The sequence below is a fragment of the Lemur catta genome, chromosome 11 (assembly GCF_020740605.2).
Source record: "Lemur catta isolate mLemCat1 chromosome 11, mLemCat1.pri, whole genome shotgun sequence".
Lineage (NCBI taxonomy): Eukaryota > Metazoa > Chordata > Mammalia > Primates > Lemuridae > Lemur > Lemur catta.
Genome location: NC_059138.1, coordinates 25,448,917 through 25,473,970, shown reverse-complemented (window position 1 = coordinate 25,473,970; position 25,054 = coordinate 25,448,917). Strand labels below are relative to the sequence as shown.

General features: G+C 36.8%; 1 protein-coding gene across 1 annotated transcript in view; it reads left to right on the top strand.

The window, feature by feature from the left end:
* The window catches only part of PTPRZ1 (protein tyrosine phosphatase receptor type Z1), a 172,472-nt gene extending 147,719 nt beyond the window's left edge, over window positions 1–24,753 (top strand). The window contains exons 18-30 of the mRNA XM_045564087.1: window positions 2,003–2,085; window positions 3,424–3,558; window positions 4,132–4,266; window positions 5,186–5,349; window positions 6,986–7,121; window positions 11,421–11,567; window positions 16,241–16,334; window positions 16,624–16,697; window positions 18,744–18,872; window positions 19,768–19,914; window positions 21,496–21,638; window positions 22,400–22,535; window positions 23,809–24,753. Of these exons, the coding sequence (XP_045420043.1) occupies window positions 2,003–2,085; window positions 3,424–3,558; window positions 4,132–4,266; window positions 5,186–5,349; window positions 6,986–7,121; window positions 11,421–11,567; window positions 16,241–16,334; window positions 16,624–16,697; window positions 18,744–18,872; window positions 19,768–19,914; window positions 21,496–21,638; window positions 22,400–22,535; window positions 23,809–23,949 (1,664 nt within the window). The 3' untranslated portion in view covers window positions 23,950–24,753. The remainder of the gene's footprint in view (window positions 1–2,002; window positions 2,086–3,423; window positions 3,559–4,131; window positions 4,267–5,185; window positions 5,350–6,985; window positions 7,122–11,420; window positions 11,568–16,240; window positions 16,335–16,623; window positions 16,698–18,743; window positions 18,873–19,767; window positions 19,915–21,495; window positions 21,639–22,399; window positions 22,536–23,808) is intronic.
* The last annotated feature ends 301 nt before the right edge of the window (window positions 24,754–25,054 follow it).

Here is a 25,054-nt window from a genome sequence, read left to right as displayed (position 1 = left end):
TCTGTGGTTTCTGTCATTATTGATATTCCGTGGTCCCATTTCATATATGTGAATTAACCAACCAAATGAGATTCCCTTTAGACTTTCTCTTTTTTCTTCCACATTTACCTGTTTCCTTCCTTTCTTAGCATTCTTCCTGGAATGCTAAAACCCCCCTTCCTGGGGTTTTAGAAAGAATTGGTTGGTATCTGCTACATTCGATGAACACTATTCAGGTGATGGGCACACTTACAGCCCTGACTCAAACTTTACAAAAGTGACGCGTGTCACAAAATTTTATTACCCTTAATATTTTGAAATTTAAAAAAAGAGAATTGGTTGGAGTCCTCCTTTTTATTCCTTCTTTCCCTTTGTTTTCTTAGGCATTCGTTCTCCCTTTCTCCTCCATGAGCAGCTATGTGGCTTTTTCATTAATGAAATTTTAATTATTTTTTCTATAAAATTACTTTTTTCCATCTTCTTATAGTACTTTTGGTTACTTCTTATTTTCCTTTATATTCCCTTCTATTTTTTGAAATTCAACTTCATGTTCTTTCCCCACTCAAAAAAAAAAAAAAAAAAGCTTCTTGTATCCTTCCTCATACAATCAATGGGCTCCCGTAGCTTCATATGAACACAGTGTTACAAGCTAGGTTATTTAAATCCCAGTTCCATTTCAGTTCTGGAAATCAGTGGAGCTGCACTCTCTTCCCTTTTATTATCATGTTCTCTTCAATAGTTCACATAGAAGTTGCCTTCCTTTCCACAAAGCTTACATCAATTTTTATGTTTTAGTAGAGGGCTTTAAGTTTGTCTTCCTCAGCTGAATCAACTGTCCCAGAAGCACATAAAACTCAGTTACCTCTCAGAAGAGAATTGTTGTTAAACTTCCCTCTCAAGCTAAATAGAAAATACACATCAGGTTATTAAAGAGGGGAAAGAGGTTAGCATTTATTGAACACCTACTAAGTACCTGGGGCTTTAAATACATCATTTCATTTGATTTCTGAAACAACCAGTCAAGAGAGGTAAGAGCAGTCCTGTTTTATAGATGAAGAAAAACAACCCAGAAATTCTAAAAATATTAGAACCAAAGCACAAAAATAGATCACCCTGGCATCCAGACCCATCTTTCCATTGTTGCCGTACATCTGTTTCCATGTACATTCCTGTACCAGTGTGAATTGTTACTGTCCCAGAAGTTATTAATATCCCCGCGTTTTTATTTGTCATGGTTTGGTAAAGAATAAATAAGTCTGTCCAGTGAAACTACCAAATTTCCTTCTAGTAACACTTTCCTTTCTCATTATGTATCTCCCCCAAATAAATATAATCTCTCTGTAGAATGCAGTTAATCCCAACCTCCTTATTTCAACATATTTGAATAACCATAGTTTCCTTTTCATTGGCAATGCGGGGTCCACCTCCTCTGTGCTTGGACAACTGTTCTGTCTCCCTTTGCGGAGGCTCTTCCTGCAAGAGTTGTTGGCTGTAACCATTCACAGGAACTTCCTAGGGTCCTTCTGCTTCCTTCTCTACTTCCTCATCCTCCATCAACCTCTTGTTCAGACCACAGAAGCAGCATCCTTCCCTAGCTTTCTGAGGTCCCATCACTCTTCTCTCTCCTTGAGTGGCTCTCCACTGTTCACAGCCCCAGTATCCATCTTCGAAATCCCATCTAAGAAGCCAACTTCAGATTTCAATTTCTACTGAAACTTTTATCGTCTCAAAGCAACACAGTTTCTGCCTTCATATCCTCCTACTACTTTGCACTTCTTTCTTGACACCTGTACATTACTTTCTGCGTAGATGTCCTATTCTCACCTATTATGTTAGAAATTTTCCTGAAGGCAGAGATTTTTTTTAATCTTTGTCATCCCTGTGTTCCCAAAAAGCCTATTAAAGTAAGTGATTTTTTTGCCATGATTTTAATTGTATTAGATAAATTATTATGCAAATATAAAATATGTTTATGCTGAAAAGTAGTCTGTGATACAGTGAAATATATTCCTTTTTATTACAGATGACCATAGCAGGGTTAAGCTTGCACAACTTGCTGAAAAAGATGGCAAACTGACTGATTACATCAATGCCAATTATGTTGATGTAAGCATGTTTTAATTGAAAATTTTATATAAATTATATTAGATTCTGAATTTATCATGCCACAATACCATACATATACTAGTGTTTAATATGTGTTATTTGATAGATAATAAAATATAGAAATCAGCAGGAAATAATTAAGAGACCTTATGACTAAAGGATTTCAGATTGAATCATACTCGAGCTCTTATACTTAGTTTATCTCCTGAGTGAGGGAAGGAATTCAGGTTGGAATGTACATTCAAGGTAGAACAAGTATATTCAGACAGGTTTATAACTCCTTATATGTGAAAGGCAGTACCAGTGTTTATTTTTAATTTCTCATAGCTCCTGGCATGGTGCTATGTATATAGCAAATGCGCAATAAATCCTAACTGAGAAATGTTCATGGTAGTACTCATTAAAAGGAAAACGTGATTATTAAACCAGTTGTCAGCCATCATAATTTTGAGTACTCTTCGGGATACCCAGCTTTGTGGCAATTAATGGAGCTCAGCAGGGACTGTAGACCACTCATTAACCTACTGATTTTCCACTATGGTCGCCTGAATGTCAATGGAACTCACTTATTTCCCTGACACTCACCTCACAGTCTAGCTACCTTCGGGTTAATGCTATGTGGAACACTGAATTCAAAGTGAGTACATAAGTGTAAAGTGGGTTTGTTGTAGTCAGTGGCTTCATGCTTCCAGTGAAGACAATATATTTGTCAGAACAAACATGGTCTTGGAGTTAGAACTGGTTTTGAATTGCAGCTCTGCCACTGGCTAGCTGTGGGATCTTGGAAAGTCACTTAATTCCTCTGAGCTTCAGTTTCCTCATCTCCAAATCAGAAATGATACTTCCATTTTACATAGAGGAAGGATTAAGCTTAATGTTTGTAAAACATCTGGTCCAAAATTGGGTGCTCAGTGACAGATCTATTAATGATTAGCACTTCTTAGTACCACCAAGTAGAGTAAGGTGGTTTTGTAACTGTTATAGACAGCTGAGCCCCAGTGCCTAAAATATATTTCAAGCAACACTATTAAGGGCCATATTTTAATCATAGTAAACAGATTTGAATTAAATGCACCTGGAATAAAGATGCATAAAATTGTGGTTGTGCCAAAACAAAGAGAGCTCTTATTATTATTATTTTTTTTTGTTTACAAAATCATAGTTAAAGAAGAGTTTCTATTCTTGCTACTAATATCAAGTTTCTCCAACTTTGCAAGTGTATTTTTTATGGTTTTCTTTTATAGAAATTTGCTGTTGACCTTAGAAACTTAAGTATTGTACAGTTAATGATGGCATATAAATTGGTTAGTAAGAAACATTTATCATTTATTTCTTCAGGGCTACAACAGACCAAAAGCTTACATTGCTGCCCAAGGTCCACTGAAATCCACAGCCGAAGATTTCTGGAGAATGATATGGGAGCATAACGTGGAAGTCATTGTCATGATAACGAACCTCGTGGAGAAAGGAAGGGTATGTAGGTAATCTATTATGTCATCCCCCAAAATAGTGATTAGAGGTGCTTTAAGTTAGTTTTAATAGAGTAGCATCAGGAAGCAGCAAAAGTGATGAAAGCTAATTGGGAATGCTTTCTAGTAAATACGATAGCTAAAGGGCAAGTATTAACATTCTAAATGAAAAGGTTTCACTATGAATCAAGCTATCTACCTTTTAAATGCATTCATACTGTGAAAAAAAGTAAATGGGACTCATTGAAAAGCAATGTAGAGTGAAATAGATTTTAATTCACTGGACCTGGATTCTAGTCCTGGTTCTGCAATAACCTGATACTTCTGGCCTCACTTTCCTCATGTGAAAGGGGGAAGTTTGGACGACATCATCTCAGTCTTTTTCAGCTATGTGATTTTATCCCTGGCATCTTCTGTAAATAATTTGCAATTGCTTAGAAAGAAAATAAAATACTTAGAAGGATGAGGAAGTTCACTCCTTTCACTATCTCAGGCCTTTACTGATTTCTAGGACAACTTTTACACTGAGCGTTTGAAATACAGAAATAGCATCTTTACTTTTTTTTTTCTTTTGCAGAGAAAATGCGATCAATACTGGCCTGCTGATGGTAGCGAAGAGTATGGGAACTTTCTGGTCACTCAGAAGAGCGTTCAAGTGCTTGCCTATTATACTGTGAGGAATTTTACTCTAAGAAACACAAAGATAAAAAAGGTGAGTCAACAAGTGATGGACGTAATCAATTGAGTAATGCATTTGGTCCTTTTTTAAGTGAATGGGTCATATAACCAAGATGGGGTAAAAAGACACCTTACCACAGCTACACCTTAATCCCAAAGGTTTCTGCCTTGTCTCTAAATGCTGGCTGTGGCTTTGGAGCCAGATTGGTCATGGTGCTTATGGTTGCAGTGGGTGGGATACGCAAACAAAAATTTGTGCATCATGTGATAACTGTACAGGATAGCTCTGACATAATTCCAACATCCAGCTAAAAATAGTGGAGATTGAAATAAGGGAAAGGAAAAAAAAACTCAAGAAGAATAATGTATTACTCAGGGTTCTCCAGAGAAACAGAACCAATGGGATAGATATAGAGATAGAGAGAGATTTATATTTTTAAGGATTGACTCACACAAATTGTGGGGATTAAGAAATCTGAAATCTGTAGGGCAGGTAGGCTGGTAGCCTGGAAATTCAGGTAAGAGTTGATGTTGCAGTCTAGAGTCCAAATTCATCAGAGTAGCAGGCTGGAAATTCAGGCAGGATTTCTATGTTGCAGTCTGAAGAATTACTTCTTCAGGAAACTCTAACTTTGCTCTTAAAGCCTTCCACTAATTGGATGATGCTCACCCAACCTTAAGGAGGATAATCTGCTTTACTCAAAGTCTACTGATTTACATGCCAATTGCATCTAAATAATACCTTCACAGCAACATCTGGTGTGACTAGTGTTTGCCCAAACGTCTAGCCACCATAGCCTTCTAGCCACATGGATGCAAAATTAAACTATCACAAATGACATTGTATATTTCCTACTTCATTATAGACCGCCAACATCAAGCTGTGAATCCTGACTTGATGTTTAAGAATCCCGTGTGTGTGTGTGTGTGATTAGCTGTCTGAACTCTTCCAGGGCTCCCAGAAAGGAAGACCCAGTGGGCGTGTGGTCACCCAGTATCACTACACTCAGTGGCCTGACATGGGGGTACCAGAATACTCACTGCCCGTGCTGACCTTCGTGAGAAAGGCAGCCCATGCCAAGCGCCATGCAGTGGGGCCTGTTGTCGTCCACTGCAGGTGAGTCTAAGAGATGTGCCTGTAAACCCATAGATCGCTGAGGCTAACAAAAAGGAAATCAATAGAACAAAGTTTTTGCCTACATGGAAATGATTTCAGGAAGTGATGGGGATGAAATTGTATGTTCATTTTCATAAGTATTAATCCCTAGAAAGTGAGTATGCCAGACTCAGAATTTGATTGCTGAATATTTCAAAGCACCAGGTATTTTTATGATGTTTATTATTCTATTTGATTGTTGAATTGGATTTCAGCGTATTAACTGTGTGAGGCAGGTAGAACAATGTTCTTGTGGTTAAACAAATATTTATTACAACATGTAACACTGTGGGATAAAAATGTTTGAGACACAAGCTCTGTTCCTAGAAGTTAATAATCTGTTGTAGCGTTGTTATGCCAGGTGTACATCAGAGAATCCAAAATACACAGAGTATGAGAAATTTGGCAAAATAACCTTAAGGTGTTTTTAATGACTTGGCAACCAAAACCCCTTTCTCATTTTCCTGAGTTATTTCTACTACAGCCTATTAAATGTAGTATCAGTTTACCAGTACCCAAGAAATTTAATTTCCAAGAATGTGCTGATAAATAGAAATAATGATATTTCGAAGAGAGAGAAAAAATACCTTAAATGTTATCCTCTAATAGTTTTCAGCTGAAATAATAACAGCAGTTAATGTTTACTGAATGCTATGTGCCAAGCTTTATGAACACAAAAATTGAATTCATTTCTGTCTGCAGTATTTTTGTCAAAGCAGTGTCTGTGTTTTTACAGAGGCAAGTGTTTTCCTTTGATATACAGCTTATCTGACACATTCTAATTACCTATTGCAGGAGTTATCCTCATACAAAGTTTGGGAGACCTATCTTGACTTTTTAAAATCTGTTTGCCTGAGGAAAACAGGAAGATGCAAGAAAAATAGCTCTGAAGGTCAGGGATTGTTTCTTAGCAAATGGAGAAGGACCGGGCTATTGTGCAGAGCAGGTGCTAATTTTCCACTCTAGCACTTCCCACTTGTCGGAACATTTGAAAAGAATCCCTGTCTGTGAATTCTGTCCCTCTGGTAGCGGCTTTGAAGAAGTTGACAGATAATGGCCCTTTAGAAATGACTGAAGTTATGCTTTATTCCTCGCAATCTCACTGAAATGATATTTTTCAGCTGAAAGCTTTATCAAATTCTTTTTCCCATTAATGCAGAAACCTTTACAAACATGTCTACCTGGAAATACAGACCCTGGGACCTTTTCTTTTCAGAATTTGGTGAAGCTGATGCTTTCATTTCTTTCAGACTGCGTGTCTATTTGCTATACTCTGCTACATAATATTTTCATTGTATATTATGTAATGAATAATAAATATAGTTATTGAAAATTTAAAACTCTCCAACAGAGATAGGTTGTTTTGTAGTTAGAGAAATGGCAAAAAAAAAAAAACTGAAAAAGGGATTTTTAAATTTGTTATTTAAAGCATTATGCTTAACTACTAAACTGTTTACAGTTTTGTGTTGCTACATTTATTATATGCCTCATTTACTTGGGGAAGGAATTTATTTTAATCAACATGGCTGTAGTGACATATTTTTAAATGCATTCTATGCTTAACATTGAAATATTTCTTTATTTGTGTTCTATTCAGTGCTGGAGTTGGAAGAACAGGCACGTATATTGTGCTAGACAGTATGTTACAACAAATTCAACATGAAGGAACTGTCAACGTATTCGGCTTCTTAAAACACATTCGCTCACAAAGAAATTATTTGGTACAAACTGAGGTATGATTTAAAAAGATAACTTTATTTATCTAAGGTATGCAAACATCACTAAAATGTAGGTGTATTCATCTCCTAGGACTGCCACAGCAAAGTATTACAAACTGGGTGGTTTTAATAGTAAGTACATGTTTGTTTTTCCATTCTTGTGATACCTCACTTAGGAGAATGGTCTCCAGTTCCATCCAGATTATTGCAAAAGGTATTAATTCATTTTTTATGGCTGAGTAGTACTCCATGGTGTACATATACCACATTTTATTAATCCACTCATGAATTGATGGGCACTTGGGTTGATTCTACAACTTTGTGATTGTGAATTGTGCTGCAGTAAACATTGTAGTTCAAGTGTCTTTTTGATTAAAATGACTTTTTTTCCATTGGGTAAATGCCAAGTAGTGGGCTTACTGAATCAAATGGTAGGTCTACTTTTAGTTCTTTGAGAAATCTCCATACTATTTTCCGTAGAGGTTGCACTAATTTGCAATTCCACCAACAGTGTATGTGTTCCTTTATCTTTGCATCCACACCAGCATTTATTGTTTTGGGACTTTTTGATAAAATTGGAACTAACCAATCAGCACTCATGTGTACAGATGGAAATAAAACTCAACAGAAATCATGCAGGTGGGAGTGGGGAGGAAGGGATGGGTGAAATCTTACCTACCCGATACAATGTACATTATCTGGGTGATGGGCACACTTGTAACTTTGATTCAGGCAGTACAAAAGCAATCCATGTAACCAAAACATTTGTACCCGTATAGTATTCTGAAATTTTAAAAATGCACCTTTCATATGGCATCAAACTAAACCAGTAACCAATGAGGGAGAGAAGAGTCTTAATTTTAATCAGAGTATGTACATTCAATGACAATGGCACTAACTCCAATTTGTTGGAATAGTGTAAACAATCTGAGATGGTGCCGCAATGCTGTAAAGGAAAAGATGCATCAGTTCAAAAGAAATTTAATTCCAATCAGAATGCAAATTATTTGAAGACAGCAACCATGTTTGCCTCACTGCTATATCTCCAGATCACAGAAGTGTTTTGCACAAAGAAGGAGCTCAATAAACAACTGATGAAATTGGTGGTAAACAATGGGAATTAAGCACACCTTAAATGACACAAGTTTTTTAGGCAAACCAAAGATAGACGTTTAAAAAAATGGCTATTTTTCTTAAGTTTACATTAGAGAATTTTAGAGCAGAAAATGATGACATCTATTTCAGGCAGTTGTTTTTTGTTTTTGTTTTTTTTTAAGTAATCCATACAAAGTGGTAAAAGAATCAAAGGAACCCCATCTCTACCAAAAAAAAAATCAGCCAGGTGTGGTGATACATGCCTGTAGTCCCAGCTACTCAGGAGGCTGGGAAGGGAAGGTCACTTGAGTTGGAGACTGCAGTGAGCTATGATTGTACCATTGCACTCCAGCCCTGGGAAGAGAGTGATACCCTGTCTCTAAAAAGGAAAAATGAAAAAAAAGAATCAAAGGAGCCAAAGAAAGTCTGTCTGGGTAGAGAAGGGAGCATGCAGTTTATAAAGAAAGCCTAGCAAAGGTGTTTTCCTAAATCCTTTCCCTCTCTGAAGATTCAAATCATCTAGCTTCAAGGGAAAGCTTGAAAAAATTCAGTTGCCCTTTCTAGCCTTCCTAGTTTGGAATTCCTTTTTATTTATTTATTTATTTTTTTTTTTTTTTTTTTTTTTTTTTTTTTTTTTGAGACAGAGTCTCACTCTGTTGCCTGGGCTAGAGTGAGTGCCATGGCGTCAGCCTTGCTCACAGCAACCTCAAACTCCTGGGCTTAAGCGATCCTCCTGCCTCAGCCTCCCGAGTAGCTGGGACTACAGGCATGCACCACCATGCCCGGCTAATTTTTTCTATATATATTTTTAGCTGTCCAAATCATTTCTTTCTAGTAGAGACAGGGTCTTGCTCTTGCTCAGGCTGGTCTCGAACTCTTGAGCTCAAACGATCTGCCCTCCTCGGCCTCCCATAGTGCTGGGATTACAGGCCTGAGCCACCGCGTCCGGCCTGGAATTCCTTTTTAAATAGCAGCTTGCAAATATCTCCTTTTTATATTATCTCATAGCACTTAAATTCTCATTTAAGGAGAATATGAAGTTTACCCAAAAGCAGGTTCCAATGTCAGAGACTAATTTTCCCAAACCAGACCTATGCCTCTTTTTGGAATGAGCAATAAATTTTATTTCCCAAGTGAAATACTTCCACACATTATATTTAGTAAGAGACTAATTTTAAGCCTCAAGAACACCCACAATAAGCTAAACTCAAATTCAATTTAAAGCTAATAATTCCATGCCCTATTATTATTTTTCAAACCATCCTGCCTACCTCAAAATTATACAGCTGTTAACTATTTTTAAAGTGAAATTTAGGGCATATATAACCTTTCAATTATAGCAAATAATTTTTTTATCAGAAACTGATGTAATTACTGCAAAAGTTATTTTCTAATAAAATTATAAAGTCAGCTATTAAGTCAAAAAAATACAGGGAAGACTTAGAGGGGGAAAATGCAAGAATGGTGAACATATTGCTAAGTGTACCTTAATAAAGAGGGTCTCCAAAATATGAATTACACTCCTTTTGGAAAGATTCATTAATTTACAGTGATTATCATTTCCCATTTAAAATTGCAATTGACTTGTATTTCTCTCACTGAATACTTTAAGTTCTGCCTCCCATGAGCTGATTCCGCTATTAATACTGAGCAAAAGTTATGAATTACAAAGTAATAGGTATAATAAAATAAAAATGATGTGCTTAAAAAAAAATGGGTGGCTTAAAACAACAGAAATTTATTGTCTCCCAGTGCTGGAGTTTTTAGGCCCTGCTGTTTCAGAAGCTGCTAGGGGAAGATTCTTCCTGCCTCTTCCAGCTTCTAGTGCCTCAGATGTTCCCTGGCTTGTGACAGCATGAGTCCAACCTCTGCCTCTATTTCTACATGGCTGTCTTCCCTCTATGTCTGTGTCGCCCTTATAAGGACACCAGTCACTGCCCTGCTTCAGGTGACCCGATCTTAACTAATTACATCTATAATGACCTTATTTACAAATAAGGTAACATTTTCAGGTACTAGGGGGTTAGAGATTCAACATATCTTATTGGGGGACACAATTCAACCCAAAACACCAGGTAACTACAGATATACCATGAATGGGCCTGCTAAACTCTGTTTTGTGACCAAATGGGAAATAATCCTTTAAAATGCTGTTGGAGAAGATCCAGAAAAAGAGTAATTGGAGCAGTCAACACTCATCCCTGCTGGTAAAAACCTCAAGTTATTCATATATCTAGTGAATTAATGGATTCGCTTTTCTGTTTAAATTGTATGAATTGTGCTCCAATTATATCCCTTTTTAAGTCCATATAGTTTACCCATATATGACATAGGATAAAGTCTGCAAATCTGTATTTTATTTTTCTATTTCTAAATAAAAATGAACTTAAATTAAAAACCATGGATGGCATCTTGAAAGCAATAATATATATATATATATGACTTAGTGAGCTTCAAACCAAACCAAACCAAACTTCCTTCTGTCAAGCAAGTGGCATTCTGGTTGGATAAGACCAGGGAAGAGTCCCATATATGAAATATTAAAAGAATTGGCCGGGTGCAGTGGCTCACACCTGTAATCCTAGCACTCTGGGAGGCTGAGGCGGGAGGATCATTTGAGCTCAGGAGTTCGAGACCAGCCTGAGCAAGAGGGAGACCCCATCTCTACTAAAAACAGAAAGAAATTATATGGACAGCTAAAAATATATATAGAAAAAATTAGCCAGGCATGGTGGCGCATGCCTGTAGTCCTAGCTACTCGGGAGGCTGAGGCAGGAGGATCACTTGAGCCCAGGAGTTTGAGGTTGCTGTGAGCTAGGCTGACGCCACGGCACTCTAGCCTGGGCAACAGAGTGAGACTCTGTCTCAAAAAATAAATAAATAAAAAGAAAAAGAAATACAAAAGAATTATTAACAACTGCATATAAAACTGAGTTAAATTATATATGACAGGCTGAAAGGAGAGTTGGAGTTGCCAGAAGGGGAGGCCCCGTCAGAAGTGTAGGAATCAGGAGAGCCAAGCCCTCCCAGAGTGTAGAGGGGGTGCTGGGTTTGAGGGGTAGGCAGAGGGGATGTTGCTTTGCCTTTCCAACTCCTTTGTGGGTTTTCCCCCCTTTCTGTGAAACTCTCTATGTCTCTCGGGGGAGGTACTACTTTTGTTCGTAGATACATATAAGGAAAGCTTAGAGTAATGTCCCTTTATTGTCATTGTTTTGCCAGGAACAGTATGTCTTCATCCACGATACGCTGGTTGAGGCCATACTCAGTAAAGAAACTGAGGTGCCGGACATTCACATCCACGCCTATGTCAACGCACTGCTCATTCCTGGACCAACAGGCAAAACAAAACTAGAGAAGCAGTTCCAGGTGAGTTCTCTTGGAAACCTCTTGGATGTCACCACAGAAATGAATGTCCTTGCATCTTCTCATGTGAGTCAACAAGGTCATGTGGGTGGGCTGAGATCATTGTCGATACAAAGGTTTTGTATTCGAACCATCCTTGCTCTTCACAATAGGTTCCAATACCACGCAGCAAATTTCAAGGAGAAACATAATTCTGACTGGGGAGCAAGAGGAAAAGTTCTCAGAAACCCTAAACTAACTTTTATAAATGCAAACTTGGTTCAGGAAAGGGAAGGCACAGAGCATAACAGAATGAACAGACATAACGTATCATACAGACCACACAAGTGCTCTTTTTACTTTGAAAAAAACCAGACCACTTAAACACGAGTGCTGTGGCTCAGGCTGTTCCTGCTACTCTTTGGAAAAATCTGTGTCTCACTTGAAACCCCTGAAACAGAGAAGGCCACGCCTGAACAATAGCTCCTTCAACCCTAGTCTCTCCCACTCGCCCTGTCTCCAGGCAGTAAGCCAGCCAGTGGAGCATGTTTTGTTCTGTACGATACTTCCCACAGCACTAGTTCTCTGGCTTTCAGAAAGCAGTAAGCAAAGAATTCAGAAAGTGGGCATGGCGAGACCTGCCACCTGGGACCAAAGTATTTACCAAGTTGCAGCGTTCCACAGGAGGTGGGGTGGGGCACAGGGGTGTGCAGTCTTGCTCTGCATTATTCCTACACCATCCTTTTACTTCTCAGAATTCCTAGGGAAACAGGGCCAATTTCTGAAAAAGAATATCAGGAAATAGATAAAAACCCGGGAGAGTTAACAAACCTTGAGATTTCACTTACTTCTGCTTTTCCCCAGCCTACAGCATGTAATAGATGTTAGCCACCATGCATTGCCTCAGGACTTTGACTTCTTAATCACTACTTTTGTGCTTTTGGAGTATAAGAGAATGATTGGGGTGAATGCTGAACTTAAAATCTGTTATCAGAAAGACATAAATGTTTTGCTCAGCCAAGCTTATCTGAGGCACAAAGGAATGCTTTTGGCACTTTTTTTGACACCAGTGACCAGTTTCATGGAAGACAGTTTTTCCACAGAAGAAGGGGTGGGGTTGGGGGGAGTATGGAGGGGGTGGAGCTCTGCGGCCCAGCCCCTAACAGGCCACAGACCGGGGCCAGTCCACAGCCCGGAGGTTGGGGACTACAGCTTTAGTAGGAAAAAAAAGTATGCTGTTTGGATTGCAGAAACTGAAAATAAAAAAATGTAAAACATTAAAATTAGGTGTTAAGATAGCTTTTCCCTAATTAATTATACACACACACACACACACACACATACATACATGTATACATATATACACACATACATACACAGTATTACCCACTTTCAACAAAATTCTCATTTAAATATGATTTGCCCCTATGCAATTGCATAAAAGAATTGGTATGGCTTAAGCTGAATAATCCAGGATAAAAATGAAAGTATCAATAAGATCAGAATCCAATTAAAAAGAGAGATATTTTCCTGTTAACATCATAAGTAGTGGAATATCAGTGTGTATGTGGTTACTATCCTATAAAAAAAGATATTCATTTAAGTTTATCCATAGAAAAATTTCACTGAAATAGGTTGCATGTCTATGAACAAACACTTAGCAGACATCTACCAGATACCAGGCTTTTGTTTGTAGTGCTAGGATACAAAATGAATTTTTTAAAAAAAGAACACACCCAACCTCTACTCTCATGGTGTTTGCAATCTAATGGGGGATACAGGTGAGAAAAAAGACACAAAACTGTGAAAAATGCCATTGTAGAGGTGAAACTGCAGTGTAGGAGTACAGGGAAGGATGCAACTTATCATGGAGGAATTGTGGAAGACCTGTTTGAGAGTTGAACACAAGACTTGGTAATTTATTGGACACTACAGAAAGGCAAGAGAGATGAGCACAACTGCTCAGATTCCAGCTTGGACAACTGGGAGGGTGGTGGTATAATTCACTGTGAGTGAGAATTCAGGAAGAGGTGCATGCTGGAGAAGATGTGTTAGAATCACAGAGGACGGTGCAATTACTTCTAAACCTTCCTAAGTTTGAGGTGCTTGGGAGGTGGCTCAGCAAACATGTATAGTTGGCAGTGGAATACTGGATCTGAGGCTGGGAGAGTGACTTTGCCTGGAGAAATGGATTTGGGAGAGATCAACGTAAAGATAGTTACTTGAAAGCTTAGAATTGGATAAGATAGCCAATTAAAAATGAGGCCTTTAAGAAGGCTTGGGAAAGATTAGTTAAGAAAAATTGTAATTAACTAACGAAAGGCCACCCACAAAAGAAAGAAAAAGAAGGCATCAGAGGGTAGGAGAAAATTTGGGACAGTAGGATAGAATAGAATACAAAGAAAATAATGTTTCAAGAAGGAGGAAGTGGACTAAGGTGGTAAATGCTAATGACAAATCAAATATGTCGGGGATGGAGGAGGCCTTTGGATTTAACCATGGAAATTTTCCTAATATCATTTATCAATTAGTCTGCCCTTCCCTCTCTAATTTGTAATATCATTTCTATCACATAGCAGATTTCCTCATATGCATGATTCCTCTGGTTGACTCATCAGTTTTCCAATACCATTATATTACTTAATAAGTATTCCATATACAGTACAAAAGAATTCTATCACTTATTCCTTCTTTTCCAGTATAGGTTGGATGATTTTGGCTCTTTACCATGTTAAATGAAAATATGTTCTCCTGCTGAAAATTTGATTGATAGCACATTGACTTTTATATTCAATTTAAGGAGAATCAACATCTTAACAATATTTTCGTTTATCAACATATTTTTATATATTTGGGCCTAATTCTATTTTTTCAATTCAGTTTAATAATTTTCTCTATATATTTACTGCACCCTTTGTTAAGTGTATTTTTTGAGACCCCAGAGTTTTTGTTACTGTCTTCTTCTTCTTGTTTATAATTGAGTTTCCTTTTTTTTCATTCTAATACATTTTCTAATCACCCATAGCCAATGAATAACAATGTTATTGATTTTTAATATATGTTAATTGAACTCTAATAAGAGATAGTATTTTCACTTTTGTTTCTCTTGATGTTCTTTGTAGACAATCGTATCATCTGCAAATCCTTTTCTATTAATACCTTTACACTTTTTTAATAGTTTAACCCAATTTCCAACATAATGTTGAATAATAATGTCAATAGCTGACATTCCTTATCTTTTCTTGAATCTACTATAAAAATTTCCAAGTTTAATTTTTATGTATGATGTTAGTTTTATGGTACATACCTTCTATAAGGCTAAGAAATCTTCCTTCTATTCCTAGTTTACTAAGAATTTTTGTTATGAGCAAGATAGACTTTTATTGACTACTTTTTCTGTGTGTACTGAAAGGGTCATATAATTTTTATACCTAAATATATTCATATTTTCTAATGTTAAATCATCATTTCATTTTTTTAATGAACCTTATAAACTCTACTTGATCAGTATATTTGGAAAATTATACTGCTGGATTAAGTCACTGATGTTTTAAATAGGATTTTATGGATTTTGGCCTATAAATATCTTGTACTGTCCTTGTACTGTTTTGTATAGAAGTTATATTTGTTCAATAAGATAGTTGGGTTAGTTTTCCACCTGGATTTTTATTAACACTTGGAATTTTCTGTTTCTTAAAACTTTGGTAAAACCTCACATTAAATACTTTTGGGTCTGGTTATATTTTGGAGGTGAGATTTTGGGCAACTGATTTAGTTGCTTAACGGTTATCTGTAACAGATTTATTTAATAATCTAGTCAGATTTTCCATTTCTTTTTAGTGTTCATTACCTATTAAGATTTCTTCTTTGATGATTGCCTTTTCATATTTATACTTCATTGTCATTTATTAATTTGTAGGGGTTCTTGATGTCTTCAATATCTGTTAAAGAAGTTGCAAATGTCTTCAGCATCTTTAATCACACAGAAATTTATAGCCAATTTATTTTTTTCTTTAAGAGTTCTGCAAATTATGTTTTTACTTAAGAAGTCCCTCTCTACCTTCAAATCATCAAAAGATACTTTCCAGTATTTTCTTATAATAGTTATAAAGCTTTACTTTCACCTTTAGTTATTTGATCCATCTTCTTTTTTTTTTTTAACTATTTCTTCACTAGAGAGAGGACCATCTTCAATATATTTTAGTGTTTGAGGTATGGTAGAGATCTAGTTTTATTTTATTTTTCTGTGTGATTAAAGAGACTAAAGATATTTGCAACTTTTTAAACAGACTATAGATTTACATTCAAGACATCAATGGCCCTTAAAAATTAATAAAATTGACAATCTTACAGAAATTAAGGAAATGCAAATCCAAACCATGATATACCATTTTTATCTATCAGACTGTCAAAAATTAAACACTGATGATTCCTAGTTTTCTGTAGAAATCCTCCCATATGTGCACATTAAGAAACATGGAAGAGATATTCATGGCTACAAAGCTTGAAATAGAAAAACATTGGAAATAATCGAAACATTCACTAATTGGGGAATAGATAAATAGAATCTAGGTTATTCATGTAATGGAGTACTAAATAACAATATCTTATCTTAATTGGGTCCTGTGTGTGTGTGTCTGAGTATGTGCGTGACTTAAATAAAATAAACTATATATATTTTTAACTCCCTTGCTCAGCTTCTGAGTCAATCAAATATACAGCAGAGTGACTATTCTACAGCCCTAAAGCAATGCAACAGGGAAAAGAACAGAACTTCCTCCATCATCCCTGGTAAGTAATGTTGAATCTGGAAAATAAACAACTTTTTTTTAATAATAAAATCCTTGTAGTCAATTTAGCAATATTTGTATTACTATACCTTCAGACAAATGCAGTACACTCTGTTTTTTCTATATGGCCAATATGTAACTATTGAAAAGAACTCATAAACCCTTGAAGTCTCATCTAAATTAGCTTACAGATCCAAGACACTGAACTTGAGAAACGCAGCTATATTTTACATTTGGCAGTGGGGGAAAAATGGTACAGTGCTGTTGACAGTGAATGTTCTGTGTTCCAGTGGAAAGATCGAGAGTTGGCATTTCGTCCCTGAGTGGGGAAGGCACAGACTACATCAATGCCTCCTATATCATGGTAAGTCAGAGAAGTCACTGGGGAGACCACCTGCCATCTTGTGTCAGGGGAATGAAAACCAGAGTGGGCTGCCTGCAGCATGGACTGTAGACACGGGCAGCACCACCGGTAAATATAAGCCAAATCTGATGACTGCAAGCTCACAGCCCCCAGCAACAGTGGAATAACAGCATACCTTGATGCTTTTATGTGTGCCGGGACTGAAGAAACCTCAAGCAAGACACATGAGTAAATGCAGAAACCCAAACTCACCATTCAGGGCTGATGAGTAGATATAAAACTTACACTTGCCCCTCTAAGAGGCTTCATTTCATTTACCAAGGCAGGGCCCCTGAGCAAACCCAGATGCACCAGCTTCAGCGAAGCCCATCCTCACTGACATTACCGCTCCAGGTTTGCAGCACGGTTCTCACCCTGCAAACTGGCTCACTGGGGACCTGGATTCCTAAAGATACAACATTTTCATTCTGTCTCCAGAGCTTCTATGTGAGGGATAAGTGCTTTAGTACCTGTTGTGTGACCTTCAATATCATTTTCACGTCAATCAATCACAAAGCCTGACTTCAGATGAAAGGGTCCTAATTCCTATTCCAAAATCTCTGCTCTATTTATCCAGAAAAGGAAATATTGAATATCCATGGAGAAAACAGGGAGATATGTGGTAGTGGCATCTAAATACATTTCTCCCTGCAAGTAAGCCCTTGGGGGATAGGAATGGGATCTAAAAGCAGAAGGGACTAGGAGAGCCATGATTTTAGTAAGTAACAGGGAAACCATGAGTAATCCAATAGTACTGGATTCCAGGTTTCTGCAGTGAAATCTGCAAGGGGTGTACCTGGTTCCTCTTTTGTAGAGGCAACCAAGGTGCCTGGACACCACAGGTGTCCTGTTGTGAGTAGATAGATGTGAATTTGGCATTCTGTCATTGGGACTTGTGGAAAGTGAGAAATGTAAACTCTCCTGTAGATTTCCACTCTTTCTAGTGCAGGAGATACTTTCCACAAGCCATTTTGGTAAGTCTGCTCCCACAGATGTGTTTTGAGTCAAACTCTTTTGAGTTTCACTATCAACTTAGCTGGTATAAAAGAACACCAGCAGAGGATCCACTGGCATGGGTCTCTTGGGCAGTCTCACCATGGGGGGTCAGATTGCAGCCTTGGCTTCCATGACACAACCACAGTGTCAAAGTTTGAGAGTCCTAAATACTTACAGACCCTGGAGGGTACATGGCTCGCCTGGAAGCCACACACACAGAGGTTGGGGAACACAAGCTGGAAGAGAGAGAAAAGGACTTGGGGGCCAAGGCTGTTACTGAGTCCAGCCCATTGCCCAAAGAGGTTTCCCAGGGGACTTTTAGTTGGTGGGTTTAAAGCAAGCAGGCATGAGTTCCAGGAGGTCATGTAGTGACTGAGAGGCAGTCACTGTGACCTATCTGCACAGTCCATGCAGTGTGAAGGTCAGCAGCGCCAGTCAAGTAGGATGTTTCTAGCTGGTACATAGTGAAGCTGTCACCAGGGGGCTTTATCAGGCAGATACCTGGATCGACCACATTAAGGAAGGAACTGGGTGGGGGTAGACGGTATAGAACTGGAAACTGTGTCAAGGGCAACTGAGCCCTCCTTTCCTCTGCATGAGAAAGTCCAACTTATCTTTAAAAGGTAACATAAAATTTATAAGCATTCACTACAAGATGATAGGTAACCTTGAGTACTACGCTTAACTTTTTAAGGTAAACTGGGGCACAACATTTAACTTCTTAAGTCTCAGTTTCGTAACCTGTAAAATGGGGAAGGCAGACAGATCACAGTTCCTATCTCATAGTATCACCATAAGGAATAAATGACTTGAGGAAGAAAACACTTAGTGCTATAGCTAACATATAGAAAGTGGCCGGTAAGCATTGGCTATAATAATCAAATTATTATGTATAGACAATCTGCAATTCAAAAGACTACTTTGACTTAAAGTCCATTAACTTATAAATGTTTATTTGCATGTTTAAAGGCATATGCCAGGGCTCTTCTTGTCTTCTCTTTGGTTTTGTAGGGTTATTATCAGAGCAATGAATTCATCATCACCCAGCATCCTCTTCTCCATACCATCAAGGATTTCTGGAGGATGATATGGGACCATAATGCCCAGCTGGTGGTTATGATTCCTGATGGCCAAAACATGGTAAATCCCTTAGGTCACTTATAGTATTTTCTTTACAGGGGAAACATCGGGTTACAATAGCCAGAAGTCCAGCATACAGACAAGCAAAGTAATTTTTTTTTTTCAACTAATAAACTAATGTTATTGGGGTCATACTTTGTCTGCTGTTGGGCTTGGTTTGGTTATATAACCTCCTAGGTCAAAGTGATGAATGACAGTTTAAAATAAAAGTAGATTAAAATTAACTTAAATTTATGTATTTTGTGACATCACTTAAGAAAATTAGGATTGCAACTATGAATGAAGGCACTCTATACACTTCTATTTGCATTTTTTGAATAACATGTTAAGAGATTTGGAGAGTCCCTTAATTTAAGAAGGTCCCTAGAAATTAAAAAAAAAAAAGACCCAGTTGGATGATTCCTAGATTAGGAAGGACATTTTTAGTATCAGAAAACCAGGATACCCCAGTCTGATTTTTGTGTGGTTGGAAAACCCAAAAAGTAAAACAAAATAAATATTTCATTTAGGCATTACATATATACTTAACTTTGATATTCAGTTCTTGTCAACAAAGTTATACTGACCATTCCAAATGAAGATAGAAATTGAGGAGCTCTTCAAATCAATTGAATCTTCTTTACTTGGTTGTCAGTTATAGAAGCAACAAGCTTACCATTGTTATTGATAAGCTAAGAGCCCAAAATAGCAAGATAATAGTTTGGAGTTTTAAGTATAGTATTTTATTCTGCACATCAATCTGGTTAAAGACACCGGGAAGATTTTAAGAGTAAATTTTCAGATTCTAAGAAAAATTTGAGTTGAAATTTCCGTGCCAACTAATTAACTTTATTTCACAATCTGACTTATTAGGCTTTTTATTAAAATCTAGACTCTTTGGCTTTTAATCCTCCAGGCAGAAGATGAATTTGTTTACTGGCCAAATAAAGATGAGCCTATAAATTGTGAGAGCTTTAAGGTCACTCTTATGGCTGAAGAACACAAATGTCTTTCTAATGAGGAAAAGCTTATAATTCAAGACTTTATCTTAGAAGCAACACAGGTAAGGATATAAGTTAAACTTTTCACCTTAAACATGTGATAGACATATGCTGACTTAAGGATCTTTCCCAGAAATAAAAAGAAGGATTCTGCTTTTTCCAAATTGTGACAAATTACTCAAATAATCAATATTCATTACTTGTCAGTTTCATTTTCAAAATCTTATAGAATCATTAAACAATTAGTCATCATTAAACTACACCATTCCTGAGTTCTACACACACAGGAAATCAAAGATTTCTCTTTTACTACAAATCAGTGGCTAATAGGATTTAGGTTGAAAATAAACATAGTAAAAAATAATGTTATTGATTCTAAAATTGTTTTTTAATGCCAGCCCTTACCTTGTATTCTCTTAAGTGAAATGGGAAAAATACTACCTACCAAAACTGACTGCTCTCTACCAATGCAGAGAGTTGGTGAGTGATAAGTAGAATAATGAGTTGATAAGTGAAGAAGTACTTCAAAAACATGCAGTACAATGAACTAGGATTATTTTACTAAACTTTTGGTTATATAAAAAATACTGTTGTTATCTATAAGATAATATATTGTTCTTTTAAACTCTTGGTTGTATGCAAGATATTTATTATTGAATTCTTTGCCAATAATTATTTATGTAGAGCTACAGTAAAATACTAAAAGATCCTAATAATGATGACTAAGGCATGTGGATTCAGAGTAACTTCTCAATCAGAAAACAATTAAATCATATTTTAGATGGTTTAAATATTTCACTTTACCCTAATTCTGAAACTGGTAAACCATATACATATGGGCTTGTTTCTAGGATCTTTATTTTATTCCATTGGTCTGTTTGTCCATCCCCCTGCCAAAACAGTAGTGTCTTAATTCTTACAGCTTATGATAATTCTTGATATCTGATGAGCTAACTCACTGTTTTGGTTTTCTTCTTTAGGAATATCTTGGCTGTTTCAGCCTTTTGCACTTCCATATAAAATTTAGGTTCTGCTACTTGTTTTTTACATGTAGCATTTTATTGAGTACACTTTTGGAAACTGGGGGTCAGAAGTTTCAGAGACTTAAATCACAAAGTCTGATTAGTCACATAAGCAGGAATCTGAACTGGGACCATAGTTGGACCTAGATCTCTACCTCCTGGCCAGCATTTTCCCACTGTGTTGTGCAATCTCATTCTTCCCTTAGTTAAGCCTGAGGATTGGTATTTGAAGAGGTTTACGCTATTTTCAAAACAAATTTTAATACTGAAGATTTATTTTTAAAATTCAAATTTAGCAGTGCAGACACATTTTTGGTACATGTCTCATGGTTTACTGGCATTGATATGATACACCCACACATAAGGTATATTTTTAGAATAAAAAAAGAAGTTGCACCTTCTAATCCTGCTGAGTAAACCTTTGCATGGTAAACGTGGCATCACAACTATTTCTTCCTTCCATGACAGATGTCCTGCCACTACTGCTGCTCACTCATGCGTGCCATTCAGTTTCATTACCTTACTGTATTTCCTGATTTTCCCCAATTATTCCACTCATGATAAACTGTCACTAACTGATATTTTTCTTTTAAAAACATTAATTTTTCTTTCTTCTTACAGGATGATTATGTACTTGAAGTGAGGCATTTTCAGTGCCCCAAATGGCCAAATCCAGATGGCCCCATTAGTAAAACTTTTGAACTTATAAGTATTATCAAAGAAGAAGCTGCCAACAGGGATGGACCCATGATTGTTCATGATGAGTAAGTTCCTCATGTTAAATTGTTTCACAACTGAGCATTCCCTGGGTATATGTATATTTCTGTTGTGTTCAGACTAACCTAAAGCTTTGAACCAAATGTGATGATTCAGCCATTGTGATTATCAGCTTCTTATCAACAAACTTAACATAGAACATTATTTTTTCACTTCATTTGAAGCCCCTGTTGAAAGCTGAAGATGGATTCATGATCATAGGAATCTGCTCTTGCATTTTATACTGAGAACACTTTGTGTGATGAGTTAGTGCTTGAGCACTGGAATTTTACAGGAGCTAACCAGAGAGACATTTTTCAGTCATTGACCTCCTGGGACAAGGGTGAAATTGCTATGATTTTTATTTATCAGAAATAGAATCTTTATCCAATAAATCTTTCCAGGCTTCTTTTATAAACAAATAAAAATGCATTTGCTAGAATTATATACATATTATATATGATACATAAGTGTGTGTGTACATATAATAACCTTGGTCAGATCATTTTTTATTTAATGTCGGCCCCTTTCATAGTATAAAAATAAGCAAATATTAAACTTACATAAAGCATGCTGTTATTAATATGAACACTTGGCAATGTTTCAAATTAAACCATAGTTTTAAGCATAAGACAGTAAAGAGAGACAATTAATTAAAATTTTCACTGTTTGTACTGCAAAGTTCCTCAAGGCTATTTGCTCTGTGAATTCCACATGTGAGCATTTGATGCATCTGAATGGAATCTTTGTCCCTTTCCTTTGCTAAAAGGCACGGGGGAGTGACTGCAGGAACTTTCTGTGCTCTGACAACCCTTATGCACCAACTGGAAAAAGAAAATTCCATGGATGTTTACCAGGTAGCCAAGATGATCAATTTGATGAGGCCAGGAGTCTTTGCTGACCTTGTAAGTAATAAAGCAGCGAACCAAAATTTTCACTATTAGAAAAATTAGAAAATTTTCACTATTATTTTTTCTTTTAGAGTACTACTTCCTTCCTAGAGGCTACTTGTCATGCATCAAGAAAGGTCACATTGACTGATAACATTAGCATGTGGTTTCAAGCTGAATTACAAGTCCTTGGAACCAAAACAACAAGCAATAAATATTTAAAGTTTATCTTCCAGAAAATTGATAGATTAAAAAATTTTAAATCTCATGTGTGGCTTTTTACACAATAGGGAACTTAGTGTAAATACCCCAGTGGAGAAGCTTAGGTGAATGTAGAAGTCATAGGCTCACCTTTAGCTCCTTGGTCTACACATGTATGTATGTATAGGGTCCATCTTCAAAACTCCAGCCCAGATCAGTTGGTGGGACATCAAGGTAATCCTTGCACACATGCACTTCAGAGAAGACCATATTAAAAATCTCATTCAGGCCAGCTGCGTTGTATCAAGCTTGTCCTGTGTGAAATTTCTTTCTGGAGATGCGAATTTCACAAATTCATTTAATGATGCACTGGATCACTTGTGCTCCTAATGGTTTTCCACTATGATGCTAGTCACTCGCTTGGGTTCTCTGCAGCTGCCTCTCCCCAGACTGTCTGGGATGGCATCTGTAGGAGAAAAACTGCATCATTCTTTGATGTGTCAATACTCTGATACCACAGCAGAGCACACAGTCACCATTACTCCAAGCAGAGCATAGGACCAGTCAGGCTAACAGAGTGTGAAATTCTTCTTCCTGATAAACAGTGGGTCTTGGGAAAGGACTGCATTCTATGTGGGTCCCTGGGCTGGCAGCGCTGTCATTTCTGAGACCTCCCCATAAATAGACAGACCCAGTGGACTTCATAGCAACTAGAGAATGAATAAGAAACTTATTTTGAATGGGTTACGAGAGTGCCTAGTGCCAAAGGGTTTCCCCATAAGTTAATAGAACCCTGTCACTTCACAGATTTCATGCAGTAAACAAATAAGAATGAAGTGCTTATCATTGGCAGATGTATGTGGGCAATATTCTAGGTCAGTGAATGTTCTCTAATTGAAAAGTTAATTTAATCAGAAAGAGACATTAACATAGATTGTGTACTTCTGTTGAGAATAAATAACAAAGCCCTTAACACAATGCCCTTCCATGAATAGTGCCAAAGTATATCTAAAAATATTCCTGGTTTTTAGAAATTTATGACCTCACTAAGCTTCCTGTGCATGACCTCCCATTTTCTGTTCTCTAGGAGCAGTATCAGTTTCTCTACAAAGTGGTCCTCAGCCTCGTGAGCACAAGACAGGAAGAGAATCCATCCACCTCTCTGGACAGTAACGGTGCAGCATTACCCGATGGAAATATCGCTGAGAGCTTAGAGTCTTTAGTTTAACACAGAAAGGGTTGTGGGAGCCCACAGCTGAGCTTTGTTTTCTTCTTTCTAAAATTACACAGGAAAATTAGTCTAGTTCTGTTATCTGTTTACTTCCCATCACCTGACAGTAACTTACATGACGTAGGATTCTGCTGCCAAATTTACATCATTAACAATGTGTGCCTTTTTGCAAGACTTCTTGTAATTCACTTATTATGTTTGAACTAAAATGATTGAATTTTACAGTATTTCTAAGAATGGACTTGTGGTACTTTTTTCTGTATTGATTTTAACAGGAAATTTCAATTTACAGGTGTTAGGAATTCCCAACTACACAAAATGTTTGTTTTTAGTGTCAAATTTTTAGCCGTATTTGTAGCCATCATCAGATTTGCTAGAAATATAACTTTTAATATAGTAGACTGTAAATAAAACACTGTTCCCTATGATATGCAGCATTTTACAACTGTAGTATTCACTTAAAGTAGAAATAATCTGATACTTACTGTAAATACTGCTCTAGTGTCTCCATGGACCAAATTTATATTTATAATTGTAGATTTTATATTTTACTACTGAGTCAGTTTTCTAGTTCTGTGTAATTGTTTAGTTTAATGATGTAGTTCATTATTCTTACTCTACAAGTCTTCTGATATTGTATTGTGTTATCTAAGTGATTAACTCTTTCAGCATGTAATTTTAACTTTTGTGAAAAATAGAAATACATTTGTTTTGAAAGATGTTTTTATGAGAATAACACCTTACCATTGTTCAAATGATTTTTATCCAAGGAATTGCAAAAATAAATATAAATATTGCCATCAGTTTGTGTTTGTTTGTGGAGTGTTGTGCCAAGGCATGTGTGGCAGAAAATTGTAGACGTGGGTCCCACGGGGATGATGGAAGCAAAAAAAAAAAAAAAAAAAACGGAAGTAGAGTGGGACAGTGGGACAGTGTGTAGAGCTATGGTTCCCAGCTGTGCACTGAGGAGCACAGGGAAGTCACAAAATTTTACATTTGTAAAGACTTCACAGCAACGTGTGCTGACACCGTACAAACTTCTACCATCAAATTATTTGGACCTAACTACTTAATAAACAGAACCATTATGTATTACTTTTGG